Raw genomic sequence first — 13,780 nt, forward strand, 5'->3', positions numbered from 1 at the left:
GGTGCCCCACAGAGTCTGAATCTGTCTGACACTACTTTTAACTGACTAGGCTTTAAGCAGACGTTGTCCCTTTGGCCGTGAGATTCCCCTCTCCCAGACCAGGTCCACCTACCTCCTTCTCCATGACAAGTGGCATGTTCAGATGCCTTTGGGGGATGGGTCTTTCCCTTGATATGGGCCCTCTTAGGGGAATTCTTCTCCCTCATTTTCATTGCTCTGAACTCATCTGACCAGGCTCCATGGCTTTTGCCTTTTAGCTGTAACTCTCCCCTTCTTTGCAATTCAAACAGCTTTCAGAGTGCCTTGAAGTCTGCAGCAGGGCACCAAATCCCAAGACAAGTGAACAGGTGGGAAGTGGTCCTGCCACAAATACAGGGAGGAGGCCAGCACTCAGAGCACTCAAGTGATGCAATGTTAGGATGACTAACAGCGACAGATCCCTCATGCGCTGGTGAGTGCAGGCACAAAACCCAGTACACCAACCTCCACCAACCCCCTTACCTGGGCACTGATCTCCTCCCGGCGCAGGAGCCGAATGGCCAGCCTGAGCAGCCCTACCACTGCTCTTTCCACCAGGAAGCAGAACTCCAGAGCATGGACGCACAGGTGATAGAGGTGGTCTCGCACTGCCTGCCAGACGCAGCCCACACGGTCCCTAGCCAACACAGCAACAGGAGAAAGGGCAGGGTGAAGGGAGATGAACAGCAGGGCTTAGCAGCTGCTCTCAGAGACCTTGCAGGCCTGGTATCTCACTGTTTCAACTGGACGCTCCAGCAGAGAGTTACCAACAACAGATCTATGGGAGCTCATTGCTTCATAATTCACAAGCAACCAGGTGAGGGAGGGCACTCTAAACTCTGCTTCAGCAGCTTCCTTGGAACCTCCTGGCCCCTTTGCTCAATTTGCAAACCCCTTCCCCTCCTCAAGTGTGCCAGGCGCATGGGGGCTCCACCAGCCCCACCTGCCAGCCCTCCCATATTTAGCAGGAGATCTTTTCAACAGGCCACCCACCCCACCATCAAGGTGATGTGGGGGAAGGGTAATTCTTGATCACACGACTTGGCACTGCAGCAACACTATCCCCCCACTTCCCCATACCTAGCTGGGACAGACACCATTTTAGTCTCCATGTCCTCTAGGTCTCACTGAAGTAAGCAGAGATTCAGAGGGGCTGGCCCTCTGTTTACAGGTACTGTGGTGGAACTGCTAAACCCAGCTGTTGTGCTTCAGCTGGCAAACCAAGCCCATAAGGAACCGAGCCCCTGGACCTACACATCAGTGAGTCACTGCTGGAGCAGTTCTGGAGACTGCGTTTGAATAAGGGCATTGGCACACAGCTCAAAGAATCACCTATTCTCCAGCACGATCCTCAGCAGCATCTCCAAGCAGAAGGCAGAGTCCTCCTCATCATACGTCTCCTCATCAGGAGTCACGGAGATCAGAGCCTGAAAGAGCCAAAGATCATCAGTACCCATCACCACCTCTGCATGCAGTGAAAATCCTCCCAGAGGGACCAGCTTGTGCGTTCCCCCAGTCACACAGCACTTTACAGCTTCTGCAACCGGATCAGCCATTTAGGAGAGCAGAGACACCAGGTTCTTTTTCTGATGCACTCACTAATGTTCAACTCAGGCCTTGAGGCATGCAGTTTGCCAAGGGGAAGCAAGAGGGACAGCCCTAGGGCTCCTAGGCACAGCTACAGGAATTCTCAAGCCTCTCCTGAGCTCCACAGGGATCCTTTAAGAAGCTATACAACAAATTAACACCTGGCTCTGCTCTTAAGGAAGTCCCTGGACCTAATTTCCCATGCCAGAGACAGTGAGAAACCTTGAGCCAAAAGCTGAACTGAATGCTGTTCTTGAAGTAAGAAGAAAAGGAGTACTTGTGGCACCTTAGAGACTTGAAGTACTTCTAGATAAGTCTTCTGGAAAAGGACCTGCAAGGGAAATATTCCACCGCAGTATGCGATACATGGCTGTAAGTACAGTGTACCCTCCTGACCACTATCCTCCAGCCCTACAACCTGCCTGCGATGCCTCTCACCTTCATGAGCTCCTGGAGGGACTCCAGCTGGAGGAATTTGCTTTCAGTGATCAGTTTCTCGGGGTCACATTGCTGTGAAGAAGAGAAGGGAAAGAGAGAGTGCTGTGAGCAGGGACATAACCTGAAGAAAAGCAGTTCATGCAGGTCGGCATGCACAGAGTAGATTGGAGAGGGAGCTTCAAGCCCATTTCTAGGAACTCAGTCCCCGACCAACCAATACGCAACACTAGAAGCCATTCCTCCTAAAAAACCTGGCCTCCACTGGGCAAATTTTAGGGGAGAGAACAAGTCACCACATCAGGGAAAATCTGTATTTGCTACAAATCCATTCTCATCAACTTGTGCTTAGTTATGGGACTCTAAACTAGACTAAACATCTCAGCTCCCTATGGGGAAGGACCTGCATTTTCATGGACTTATGGAATGTGGCTCCCCATGGGCGAGTAGTGTTAGATCTGTACGGAGTACACTACAGCTCCCTATAGCTGTGCATATGCAGGTATTCTTCAGGGTCTGTTAGGTCCCTGAGGTTTCCAAGTCCTCTGGGATCCTGGCTCCATCTAAATAGTTAACACTCTTCCACAGGAAACGGGTACTTAAGAGTTACAGCCCCACTTCCCATGATCTGTGAAGGTCTGTCCTCTCATACACACCACCCAATGCCCCTGCTCAATGCATTACACTCTGTGCCAGATTCTTTTCAGTCCCATGCATTACCTTTATGCACTCCAGAGCTATTCGCTTTGCTTCCTGGTTCTCTGTAGATGGCCCCCTCATGCCAGATTGTTCTGTACCGCTGAGGGTGAGCCAGCTAACAAAGCTCAGCACTGTGGACTCACCGCTGCAAACAGAATACACACACATCAGCCACACAAGAAACCATGCATGTTCCCTAGCACCCATGAGGGACTTGTTGAGCCACACCTCTCCATGCCACTCACCGGTTAGATGGGGTCTCTTCCCGCTGCAGAGAGATCTTGCCATTGGGATCCACAAAGTCTTCAACCTGGAAGTCAGACCAGAGTGCATGTCCCAGTGTTCACCTCTTTCAGCTCTGTCTTCTTCACATCCCCAAATCAATTTTCCATTCAAGTCTACACTGTCTGATCTATACACAGCACATAACCCGCCCCCCACATACAGACACTGTCACCAAACCTGCAACCCCACAGGCAAAACCACAGAATTGGGCCTTCTACAGTGCATTGTTGCAGTCCCCACACCATTGCATTTCCCCACACAGACATGTCTTGTCATTTATTTTAGCAGATGTCTGAGAGTTGGAATTAATCAAATTCAGATTAAAAACAAACAAACAAAAAACATCTGCCAATCTGAGAAGCAGGAGCCCACAGGTCACTACTGTGCTAAGCTTCAAGGGCTGTCTTGCTCTATACACGCACTGCTAAAGCCAGGCCTTTCCAAGCAGGCTCTCTTCTCCTTTGAACTGGGACTCTGCAAGGCTGGGCTCTCCATTTGCCCTGTCTTGAATTAGCCAGGAGCTGGCTGTCATTACCTCCACCATGGCCTTGGGCAGCAGCTCTGCTCGGAAAAGCTGCAGCATTGCCTCCATGATGTTTTTCCAGCCCTCCCGCAGAATGTCGCCATGGCGATGCGCCAAGTGAAACACAGTCTTTGCTGCGATGTGGGCCTTGGGATTACTTCCAAAAACACTGGGCAGATTCTCAATAGACTGCAAGAGAGAAGAGTGGGTGGCGGTCTGTCAGCAAGACACATTTCCCTTTCAACACAGCCCAGGACGGAGTGCATTGCAGACCCTGCTATGGGACAGACGATATTTATAAGAAAGGCTATGGGTAAACTACAAAGCCAGCACTCAATCTGGGGAAGGCTGGGCTCAGCTGGCTTCCCTGACCCTTGCTGAAACACAGAGGGAAGACAGAGATGCATCATTGTAGCACTTTAGCGACATCACTACTATGCTGACAGGAGGGGTTCTCCCATTGGCATAGGTACTCCACCTACCCGAGAGGTGGTAGCTAGGTCAACTGGAGAATTCTCCTGCCCATACAGTGCTGCCTACACCAGGGGTTAGATTGCTTTAACTAGGTTGCTCAGGTATGTTGATTTTTCACATCCCTGAGCAACAAAGTTCTACCAACCTCATTTCCTAGGGTAAACCAGGCTTAAGACTCGGCACTACAGTAACTCATTCCAGAATCACAAAGCTCTTTACTAATACTTCATTCAACGTCACAACTCCCCGGAGAGGCATGAATTATTAACTACTCTGTACCTCAGTTTCCCTCCCAGGCCTGCTCTACATCAGGAAATTAGGTTAGTATAATTACATCATTAGGGGAGTGAAAAATCCACCTCCCTGAGCGACACAGTTAAACCAATCTAACCCATAGTGTAGACAGCACTAGGTCGGTGGGAGAATTCTCCTGTAGACCCAGCTACCACTTCTCGGGGAGGTGGAGTACCTATGCTGATGGGAGAACCTTTCCCGGAAGCATAGGTAGTATCTGCATGATGCTCTACAGAGGCCCTGCTGCAGCATTTTAAGTCTAGACAAACCCTAAGTAACATGACTATATAAGTGACTTGCTTAAGGGCATAGCTATTCCCACTCAGTCAATGGCAGGGCTGGGAACAGAACCATGAGTCCTGATCTGCAGTCCCCTGTGCTAATTACTAGACCACAGTCCCTTCATAAAGGCAACCTGTCCAATACATCCACAGCTTACCAACACAAAGTGTGTTATGCCATTCCATCAAACTGACCACATGCTACAAAACTGAGTCTCTCAGTAAAGCAATATAGCAACCATGTGAATAAGGATCAGAACTAATATGTCCAATGTTTTTGAGGAGCCCAAAAGTCTCTCAAGAGGAGGAACACTATGCAAAGAAATAATCCGTGTAAGTAAGGAACAGAAAATCCAATAACTCTGTTCTGCTCCCAAGGCTAATTGAGAAGGGGTGAGAAAGACTGGACCAGACAGAAGCGTAACTCTTCAGATCTCATACTTGAAGCCCAGAAAACATGTGTCCCACCCTGTTATCCCATTGCTCTTGAAAGAGGTCCAACTGCAAAACGACTTGCTTTGGCAGGCGCTGCTGTCAGTGCTAATGACCAGAGCTGTATTGCATGAGTGGCTCTATGTGGCAAGCTTGGCAAGAAAGTTTCAGCTACCTTTGTTCCATTTCCAGTGCCAGCCCCCATGTTTTATGAAAGAACCACAGGAACATACATATCAGTGAGCTCTCGCATCAAAATATGAACTTCAACATCCCTTGGCTTCCTCTGTGCACTGACCAGCCACACCCAACTCATCCCAACAGACAGCAACTCCAGAACACCCAGTGGGTCAGTGTCTAACTGCAGAGAAAGGCAAGAAGAATAACACTGCTGAATCCACTGGAGAGCAGGGTGATCTTGCTTACAACCACTTGATTCCTTGCAAAGACCTCTTCCATCTCTTCTCTCACAGCTGACCTCCAATATGGCGATATCTTGCAATTGCAGTGCCTCAGAAAAGATACCTGATCACTAAAAGGTTTGCCTAGGGAAGTGGCTAACAGCTAACCTAAACTAAAATGGTCTTTCCTTACTTTCTCACTGTTGCTCTTAGTCATCTTCTCAACCCCTTAAAACACTGCCTTCCCCTCTACTATATTACCTCTCAGATATCTGTGGTCCTCAGGTTGTATGGAAATTTAGGGCTGAAGAATATAATTGGTAGTTGGAATACAGCTAAGGATAAGACCCTATTTCTTGTGGAAAAGCCAGGGGCATTTTTCAGGACGAGAAGTCCTTGATTTTATATCTCCCACCAAAAGATGCACTTGTTAAACTGCAACAGAACTCAGGCTGCAGCGCACCAAATTTCAGTCTCACAATTGAATGGGATGCAGCGGGCAATTGTTAGGAGCCTTGCAGGGCTTAGTCTAGTAGTTTGGTACAGTGCTCTAAAAGGTTGGGACCAACAGATTTACACAGTTCAACAGTTCTTTGATGGCAGACACTCTCCTGCTTGGAAAAAGAAAAGAAAATCCTCCAGCAACCCAGGCTCATTCATCCCACCACTTTTCTGTAATGTCAACCAATAGTGCGTGCGTGCGTGTGTGTACGTACACGTACATGTACTCTAGGAACTTCTTCAAATTCCTGCTCTATTTTCTAAAGGCTTTGTCTACACGTATTTGTATTGTGTCCCTCTCCCAGTACATTCAGGGTACGTCTACTCTGCACATGCTTTACAGCAGGGTGGAGTGTATACACCACTCTAGCACAGGTATAAATACCAGTGCAGATGGTGAGACGCTGCTTAGGTGAGTATAGACACACCAGAACCTTATGATATGTACCTCACACGGCTCTCTACAAGCCCAAGCAATGCCTCCTCTGTCTACACTGCTATTTTTAGCAGTGTAGTGTCCCACTGTCCTCCTGCTGCCTGAGCTTTTCTCCACCTCAGGGAAAGACTGCAGCAGAGAGGAAAGGCTCTGGCAGAGGGAAGGCAGCAGGCAAAGGCTCAAACAACTCTCTGCTGCTGGAGCCTTTCCCTGCCACAGTTCCCCACTGCCAGAGCCCTTCACTGATGCATGTAGATACATGCTGCAGCATGGATACAGCCTGCTTTTCACTGTGACATGTAGCCACACATAACCGACATGCTGCTGCCAGTGGTGTGCAGTGTAGACATATACAGAGTAGAAACATCTGTGATTAAAGCAACTTGGCTGCCACAGGTGATCCCTTCCCATCCCTGACAAAACTGCTGCTGAAAATGCCACATGAGCAACACCTAGAAGGAAACAGTGGGGATATTAGGATATGCTGCTGTGTGGAAACCCTACTTCATTACAGACAAATCACATTTCTCCATTCACTTGCACTGAAGAGTTCACGCCGAAAATCCCTGCACTGGGGCTGAAAAACAGGACAGACAATATATCTGCAGGGGATGTCATCACATGTAAAAGTTAACCTCTCCACAGCAGAAACTTTGAGACAGAAGATGATATATACAAGTATCTGCTTCCAGATCCCTCCCCACAAACTCACCTCGCTGCTGAGGGCAGTAAACTTGCAGAGAGAAATTATGAGATTGTCAAACACATCACTCAGGCCATAGTGTGCAGAAATCATTGCACATTTCCTGAAAGACAAACCACAAGCAATGTAACCACAACAGCACAGGACGCTCCCAGTCTAGAACCCCAGGTCAGGTTCCCTCTTCACTGACAATGCAGGACCATTCCCCTGCATCTCACAATACATGCCAGTATTAGCAACCCATCTCTGTTCTGTGCTGCCACCCTCCAGCACAAACTACTGGCAGGTGCAGAGATCCTGGTATTTCCTTGTGCTGGTCCAGAAAACAAACTGCAGCCTCAGAGGCCCAGGCAGACAGGACCAAGGTCCCCAGTTCAAACCTTAGCATAAAAGTACAGGTGGTCAATTTGTTCATGGTGTTGAGGTTCAAAGTTCAAAAAGGCCCTGGATACAATGGTGTAATAACTGAGCTTTTAAAATGTGCTTATACCTAATTTGAACCCAGCTGTGACCAAAGACCCCCCCCAATACAGACTGCTCTGTCTAGGGAGGGATTTTTGAGAACTGGCTTGGCCAAAAAACATGCTAGGACCTATCCTGGCCACAACTAAGTTTAAATGGTGCTCAATCACTTTAAATAATTTATTACAACAATGTAGACCAGACAAAGATTGAGTGGTACCAATCAGAAGCCTTTAAGGACTGGATCTACACAAGCCCAGGGAAGAGCACTAGCCAGTAATGTGGGGCTGCAGGCTGGGAGCAAATGCTTCTACTTGCTAGGGAAAGCCAACAGCTGATCTTCTCTATGCTCCCTCCAGCTGGCAGATAGGAGATACTGCCCAAAATGGGATGATTTACACCCACAGACTGGAAGCCTACTAGATCTCTGCGGAGGAAGAGTAGGGCTACCTGAAGCCAGAGATAGCCTTCTGGATGATTGTTTCATCTAAGCTCTTGTCAAAAACGTAGGACAGGGCTGCAATGGTGGGGCCCCAAGTCATGGTGAAGAGATCATGATCATAGCTTCCTGGAGGCACGTGCAGGAAGATGCCTTCATCAGTAGCACCACGATGCAGCAGTACATTCCATATGTAGTTTTCCTTCACTAGGCCCGTCTGCTCTTCTGGCATCACTATCTCGTCATTTCTAACAGGGATGGAAGGAAAGGTTAGGTCTGGCTCAGAATGAAAAAATCTAAAATTTACACAGTGCCTTTCGTTATAAAAGATCTCAAAGCACATCACAAACTATGCACGCCCTGGGATCACTTTGCCCACCATTCAAATGCACGCATACTGGAGTTGGAATGGAAAATCTGTTAACAGCACTCCACTTCCTGACCTAAGCAGCTGTGTAGCGTTGCGAAGAATCCATCTCTGTCTAAAACTGAAGAGGGAATTTAGAGCATAATGCAGTTAACCAAACTGGAATTAGCCAGGACACCTGATAACTAGCAGCTCAGCATCCTCTTTCTCCTTTAGGACCCCATTCATCTTTCGCACAGGTAGCTTATGCATTCCCAGACAAAAACTAAGTTAATACGGCATTATAGCAAAGAGCACATATGGGTAATTTAGGGTAAAAACATTAGGGATGTTGTGATTATACCAAAATCAAGCACTATAAAGCCAGGAAATTCAAAGTTAGCATTAAACTTAAAAGAAATCTGAACATGTTAAGGCACGGAAATCTACAGTTAAGGCATGCAAATACCCTTAACTTTTCCCTATAGAAACACTATGCATTAACCATACAATTATGATTAATGTATAGTAGCATTTGAAGTCCTAGGATAAAAATCAGTTTAATCTAAAAACATTGAGATATTTTATCTACTTTTGGTGTCACAAGGGTGACACGTGAAGACCAATAGGAGATAGATGCCCTTCTCAAAATGATCACCCAACTGAGGTCACTACCTACTTCCTCCAGAAACACCACAACATTAACAAAATCCCTGAGAACACTATCCTTGCCATCATGGATGTCACCTCCCCATTCACCAACATCCCTCACAATGACAGCATTGCTACCTGCCTCAGATCTTTACAAGATAATGGATAACACTCAGCTATCCACCCCAAACATTGCCAAACCCATCCATTTCAACCTCACCCATAAAAATTTTATATTCAACAACAAACACTTTATCCAAACCATGGGAACAGCCATAGGTACTAGGATGGCTCCCCAATATGCCAATATCTCCATAGGCCACCTTGAACAAGAATTTCTGGACAAATGCACCACGAAACCAAAGATACATCAATGATATTTTCATCTTCTGGACAGACGACCTAAAGCCTCAGCTTTCCACCACAACTTCACCAACCACCAAACTCTCCCATCCATTTAACTCTCTCTAGAACACTCCCACACTCGCATCAACTTCCGGGATACCATGATCAGCTTCAATAATGGAACTCTACTGACACTATATACAAGAAACCCATAGATCACCACACCTACCTTCACAGATCTAGTAAACACCCCAAATATACTAAGAAAATTTGACATCTACAGCCAGACACTCAGGTACCACAGAATATGCTCCAAAGGAGAAAGTCAGGATACACAACTTAATACACTCAAAACCGCCTTCACCAAACAAGGACACTCCACGAGAGGTAGATCACATCATGGAATGGGCCACCCAAGAGAACCTGCTTCAATACAGCAATAACCTCCCCTCCCCCCTGAACTGCACACCCCCAGTGGCCATCTACCACCCCACACTGGAACCCATATGGGTATCACTGAACAATTACAACCCATACTCAATGGGGACAACATTGTGAAAGAAATCCTTCCTGAACCCTTTCTTCTGGCCTTCCCAAAACCACCCAATCTCTCCGAGCTCATCATCAGAAGCAAGTTCCCAACAACACACCAACTTAAAGCAGAACCAGACACTGCCAGAACAATGGATACAAAACTTGTAGACATATCTCCACTGCTATGATGGTCAACACTCCCCACAACACACCCTGAAGGATCCATGGGTCCTAACCATTCGTATCACAACATGTGTTGTACCTCATCCAGTGTACTAGATGCCCCAACAACTATGTGGGTGAAACCAGATGATCACCATGCTCTTGAATGAACCCTCACGGAAAAATGATAAAAAACAAAAACCACCCTATCACCTGTGGGTGAACACTTTTCACAAAGTGAAAAGTTACATCAGTCTATATCTGACCTCTCAGCCCTCATTCTCAAAGGAAACTTGCACAAACATTTTGGACAGACAAACCTGGGAGCTTAAATTAAAAACTTTGCTAGACACTAAAAATCATGGACTGAACAGACACACTGGATTTATGGTTTATTACAACAATCTATAAACTACTAACACACCACCCCTACTTCCTCCCACCCTCCTTTTGCCTGCTATGACAGGAGAGGTGTGAACAGGCCCCTTCACCTGGAATGGTCCCTTATAAGATGTGTTAAGTACTTATGCGAAACAAACGTGTTCCATCTTGTATTCAGCTGTGACACACTAAGTGCATTTCCCAGACCCCAAAAAGAGCTCTGTGACAGCTCAAAAGCTTGTCTCTCTTACCAACCAAAGTTGGTCCAATAAAAGATATTAATTTACCCACCCTGCCCCACCTAACTGAGGGCAGACTGTGGCCTCAGTCCCATTGACATTAGAAGATATCAATCATTTTGAAAGAGGTCAGTTCTTTGTGGAATTCTCTATGCAAGGACATTCTTCAGCTGCTGAAGAAACTTCCACTTATGAAAACCAATCGCAAAAAGTGACCTTTAACTTAAAAAATTCGTAATATGGCCTACACATAAGGTTGCAGTAAATTTCAACTGTAGGGAAAGTTTGAAGAGACTGTTATGTTTGAAACAAACAGTTTGATACCCAACAAAAAGTTTCTTAAAGGACCCATATTTTGATTAATTTTAACTCAAATAAATTAATGGATTTACTTGGAAATTCTCAGAAATTTAATTCTGTGCCCAGAGCACAAGTGCTGTAATTTTGAAGAGGATATGCAATATTCTTCATCTACATGACAGTCTGAATCTCTACTTTAAGTGCAAAAAGCCTCCATCTTAACTACTGAGTCATGACAGCACCTCCATAACGGAGCAAGACTGTGTACGTCAGGCTGTCCTAGCATCAGTGCTCTTAACAGAGCCATAAGACAGCCTGTGGACTGACTACAAAAACTGGGCTGGTTCTGGGATAGAGTCATCAGACAAACAAAAGATCTCTGAAGACTCTCTGAACTCTGTTTGAAGGGAGGAGAACCCCATCAAGCAATAGACACTGATCAAAACTACAATTTATTTGCTGAAATCTGGAGATGCCTCTTGAACTTCTAGGTACTTAGCACAGGTGCCTGCATAACCCTGCTTCTGGAGGAGACTTGAAAGGGAGCGCCGGACTAAGAAGTCCGCCTCGTTTCTAGACCCAGCTGTTGCACGCAATCACGGACTGAAACCAGCTGAGAGTCAGAGTCACATCCTGCCTCCTCAAAGCTGTAATCCCCTTAGCTTCAAAGTGGTTGGGCCTGGATTTACTGAATACGATAACTTCTGAGCAGTTATTAAAGCCTCCCCACCCCAGCCAACTCTGAGCATGAAAGGACCACAACAGTCAGGAATTCCCCCAAGCAGCGGTCTGTGTGCCAGGAGCCCCAGGGATGGGGAGCAGAGACCAGGAGCAGACAGTTTCATGAGAGAGAAAGGGACAAATGCAAAAGCAGAATATACAAGACCAAGACCTGGCCACACCATCTCAGGGCACCAATGCAGCATCAGGGAGGGACACCGCCTTTGGCGCTACAAGTTCTAATAGAGTTGGAAGCCTGACCCAGAGGAGTGGTTTCTTAGCTACAGTATCTCACATGTACCGCTCTCACGCTGCCATTCCTTCACATGTTGATAGAAGCCATGTTTTTTTAAAAAAAATCTTTATCTTAAGTCTTGCAGATTAAAATACCATGGCAAGGTTCCAACTACACAAATCCAATTCAATAACTGTGACGAGCCTATTACCACAGCCCCAGATTAAGATGGAAGATGGTTCAAGGCAGACTGGCACATGATCAGCAGAATTCTCTCTAATTGTGCTCCAGAGGTCTCACAGACCAAAACAGAGCCGCTTTGCTCGGTGCATACATGGAAATGCGATAGAAGGCTGAATACTTACTTGATGGCATGGTACATGTCCTCCAGTATGTCCTGTTCGAAGTCTTTGCCTCCATTCACCCCCTTCAAGTTCTTCCGGAATTCCTGGGAACATTACAGTTAGCACCAAGATGATTCTCTTAAGAATATTTCAAAAACACTAACTTAAGTGGCACTCAGCAACTCAGAGGCCCATATGCAGCTTGCAGACTCCATGGGTCTCATTAATTGTTTGCTTGCCTTTCCTGGGACTCAAGAAACACTGACCAATATATTATAATTCAGGGAGTATTGAATAATCCTTTTAGTGGCATGGGAGCGTTCAGTAGCCTCCATCCCACCTGCTGATAGGTAATATTACATGGGGATGGTCCATTAATGTTACATGTGATTAGCTTCAATTGTGCGTTGGGATGACAAATACACCACCTTTGTAAGAACACTGTGCCATCACTTTGAGCTCTCTGCACTTCCCCAGGTGCTTATTCACTTAGCATCACTTCTCTAATCGACTAGTCTTTTTTCTATTGCTTCTTTTCATTCTTACTAGTTCTTATGGTACAGCAGGTCACGAAACTGTGTTTACAGAGTAAAAGCAATTCAAACCTTCCCTGCATGTTACTGCTTAGCTTTCATTTCTTCAGACTGCGTAACTCTTGTACCTAACCCCAACACTACTGTTATTTACAGTACATCGAAGATTGATGAGTGGGACAGACTAAACAGAAGATGGAAGGAACAGCAAACGGAAAAAAGCCAGAAAGGTGAAAACAGAACTCCGTGCTCCTAAAATGAAGAGAAGTAAGAGGCAGCATAACAGCCACGTGCAGGGAATCTGCTCTCACCTCTAGGGTCATTGGAACATTCTGCTTGCGGACATTATGGTTATGCTGGTCAGTGTTCAGCATAATAACTGCGTACGCCAGGGCAAAGCAGGCATCACTATTAGCAAATGGAGAGCCATTTGATTTCTGAAAGGCAAATACAGCCACAAGTCAGATCCACAGGAGACAGATGCACACATGACTTGAGATCTCCATTTTCCTGCCTGCACAACAGAATCCAACAAATGGACTGGCTGAAAAATCAGAACTCTACTCCCAGCTTCTGGACAATGCCCCGGAAGAAGTCACTGTGCCATCCCCCACCTACACAGTAATGTTATAGAACACCGGGAGCTCAAAAGAGGTCAGATTCACCCTGTGATTTGACATGTCAAGGATAGCAAACATACACAATGGGTGGATGGAGCATAATTTCTTCCCACCCAGTACGCACCCGCCAATGTTCTGTGAAGGCTTCCAATAGCCTCTGAATCACCGGTGCCTCTCCTGGTAAGCGAAATGCTTCTAGGTAAAGCCGTAATGCTTCATCCAGTCTTAAGCCTTGGAAATTGAAAGTCCTGCAATAAGAGCAAAATGCTAGGAGAGACACAAACAGACAGGAGAAGAAGGCAGGGCAGACAAAACAAGGCATGTGTGCACTCACAGATTTATTGACTGGAAAACACTGAGGATCAACATACAGGAATGAGCCATACCGACGGGTGGGCAG

At 46.4% G+C, this 13,780-nt stretch overlaps 1 protein-coding gene across 8 annotated transcripts in view; it reads right to left on the bottom strand.

The window, feature by feature from the left end:
- The window catches only part of GBF1 (golgi brefeldin A resistant guanine nucleotide exchange factor 1), a 180,201-nt gene that overhangs the window by 13,444 nt on the left and 152,977 nt on the right, over nucleotides 1-13,780 (bottom strand). For all 8 annotated transcript variants that reach the window (XM_077820923.1, XM_077820924.1, XM_077820921.1 and 5 more), the window contains 11 exons: nucleotides 13,505-13,628; nucleotides 13,072-13,197; nucleotides 12,249-12,331; nucleotides 7,982-8,218; nucleotides 7,079-7,172; nucleotides 3,560-3,736; nucleotides 2,985-3,049; nucleotides 2,761-2,884; nucleotides 2,044-2,115; nucleotides 1,351-1,445; nucleotides 502-655 (listed from right to left, as the gene is read on the bottom strand). In XM_077820923.1, the coding sequence (XP_077677049.1) occupies nucleotides 502-655; nucleotides 1,351-1,445; nucleotides 2,044-2,115; nucleotides 2,761-2,884; nucleotides 2,985-3,049; nucleotides 3,560-3,736; nucleotides 7,079-7,172; nucleotides 7,982-8,218; nucleotides 12,249-12,331; nucleotides 13,072-13,197; nucleotides 13,505-13,628 (1,351 nt within the window). The remainder of the gene's footprint in view (nucleotides 1-501; nucleotides 656-1,350; nucleotides 1,446-2,043; nucleotides 2,116-2,760; nucleotides 2,885-2,984; nucleotides 3,050-3,559; nucleotides 3,737-7,078; nucleotides 7,173-7,981; nucleotides 8,219-12,248; nucleotides 12,332-13,071; nucleotides 13,198-13,504; nucleotides 13,629-13,780) is intronic.

Source organism: Eretmochelys imbricata, chromosome 7, assembly GCF_965152235.1.
Source record: "Eretmochelys imbricata isolate rEreImb1 chromosome 7, rEreImb1.hap1, whole genome shotgun sequence".
NCBI lineage: Eukaryota > Metazoa > Chordata > Testudines > Cheloniidae > Eretmochelys > Eretmochelys imbricata.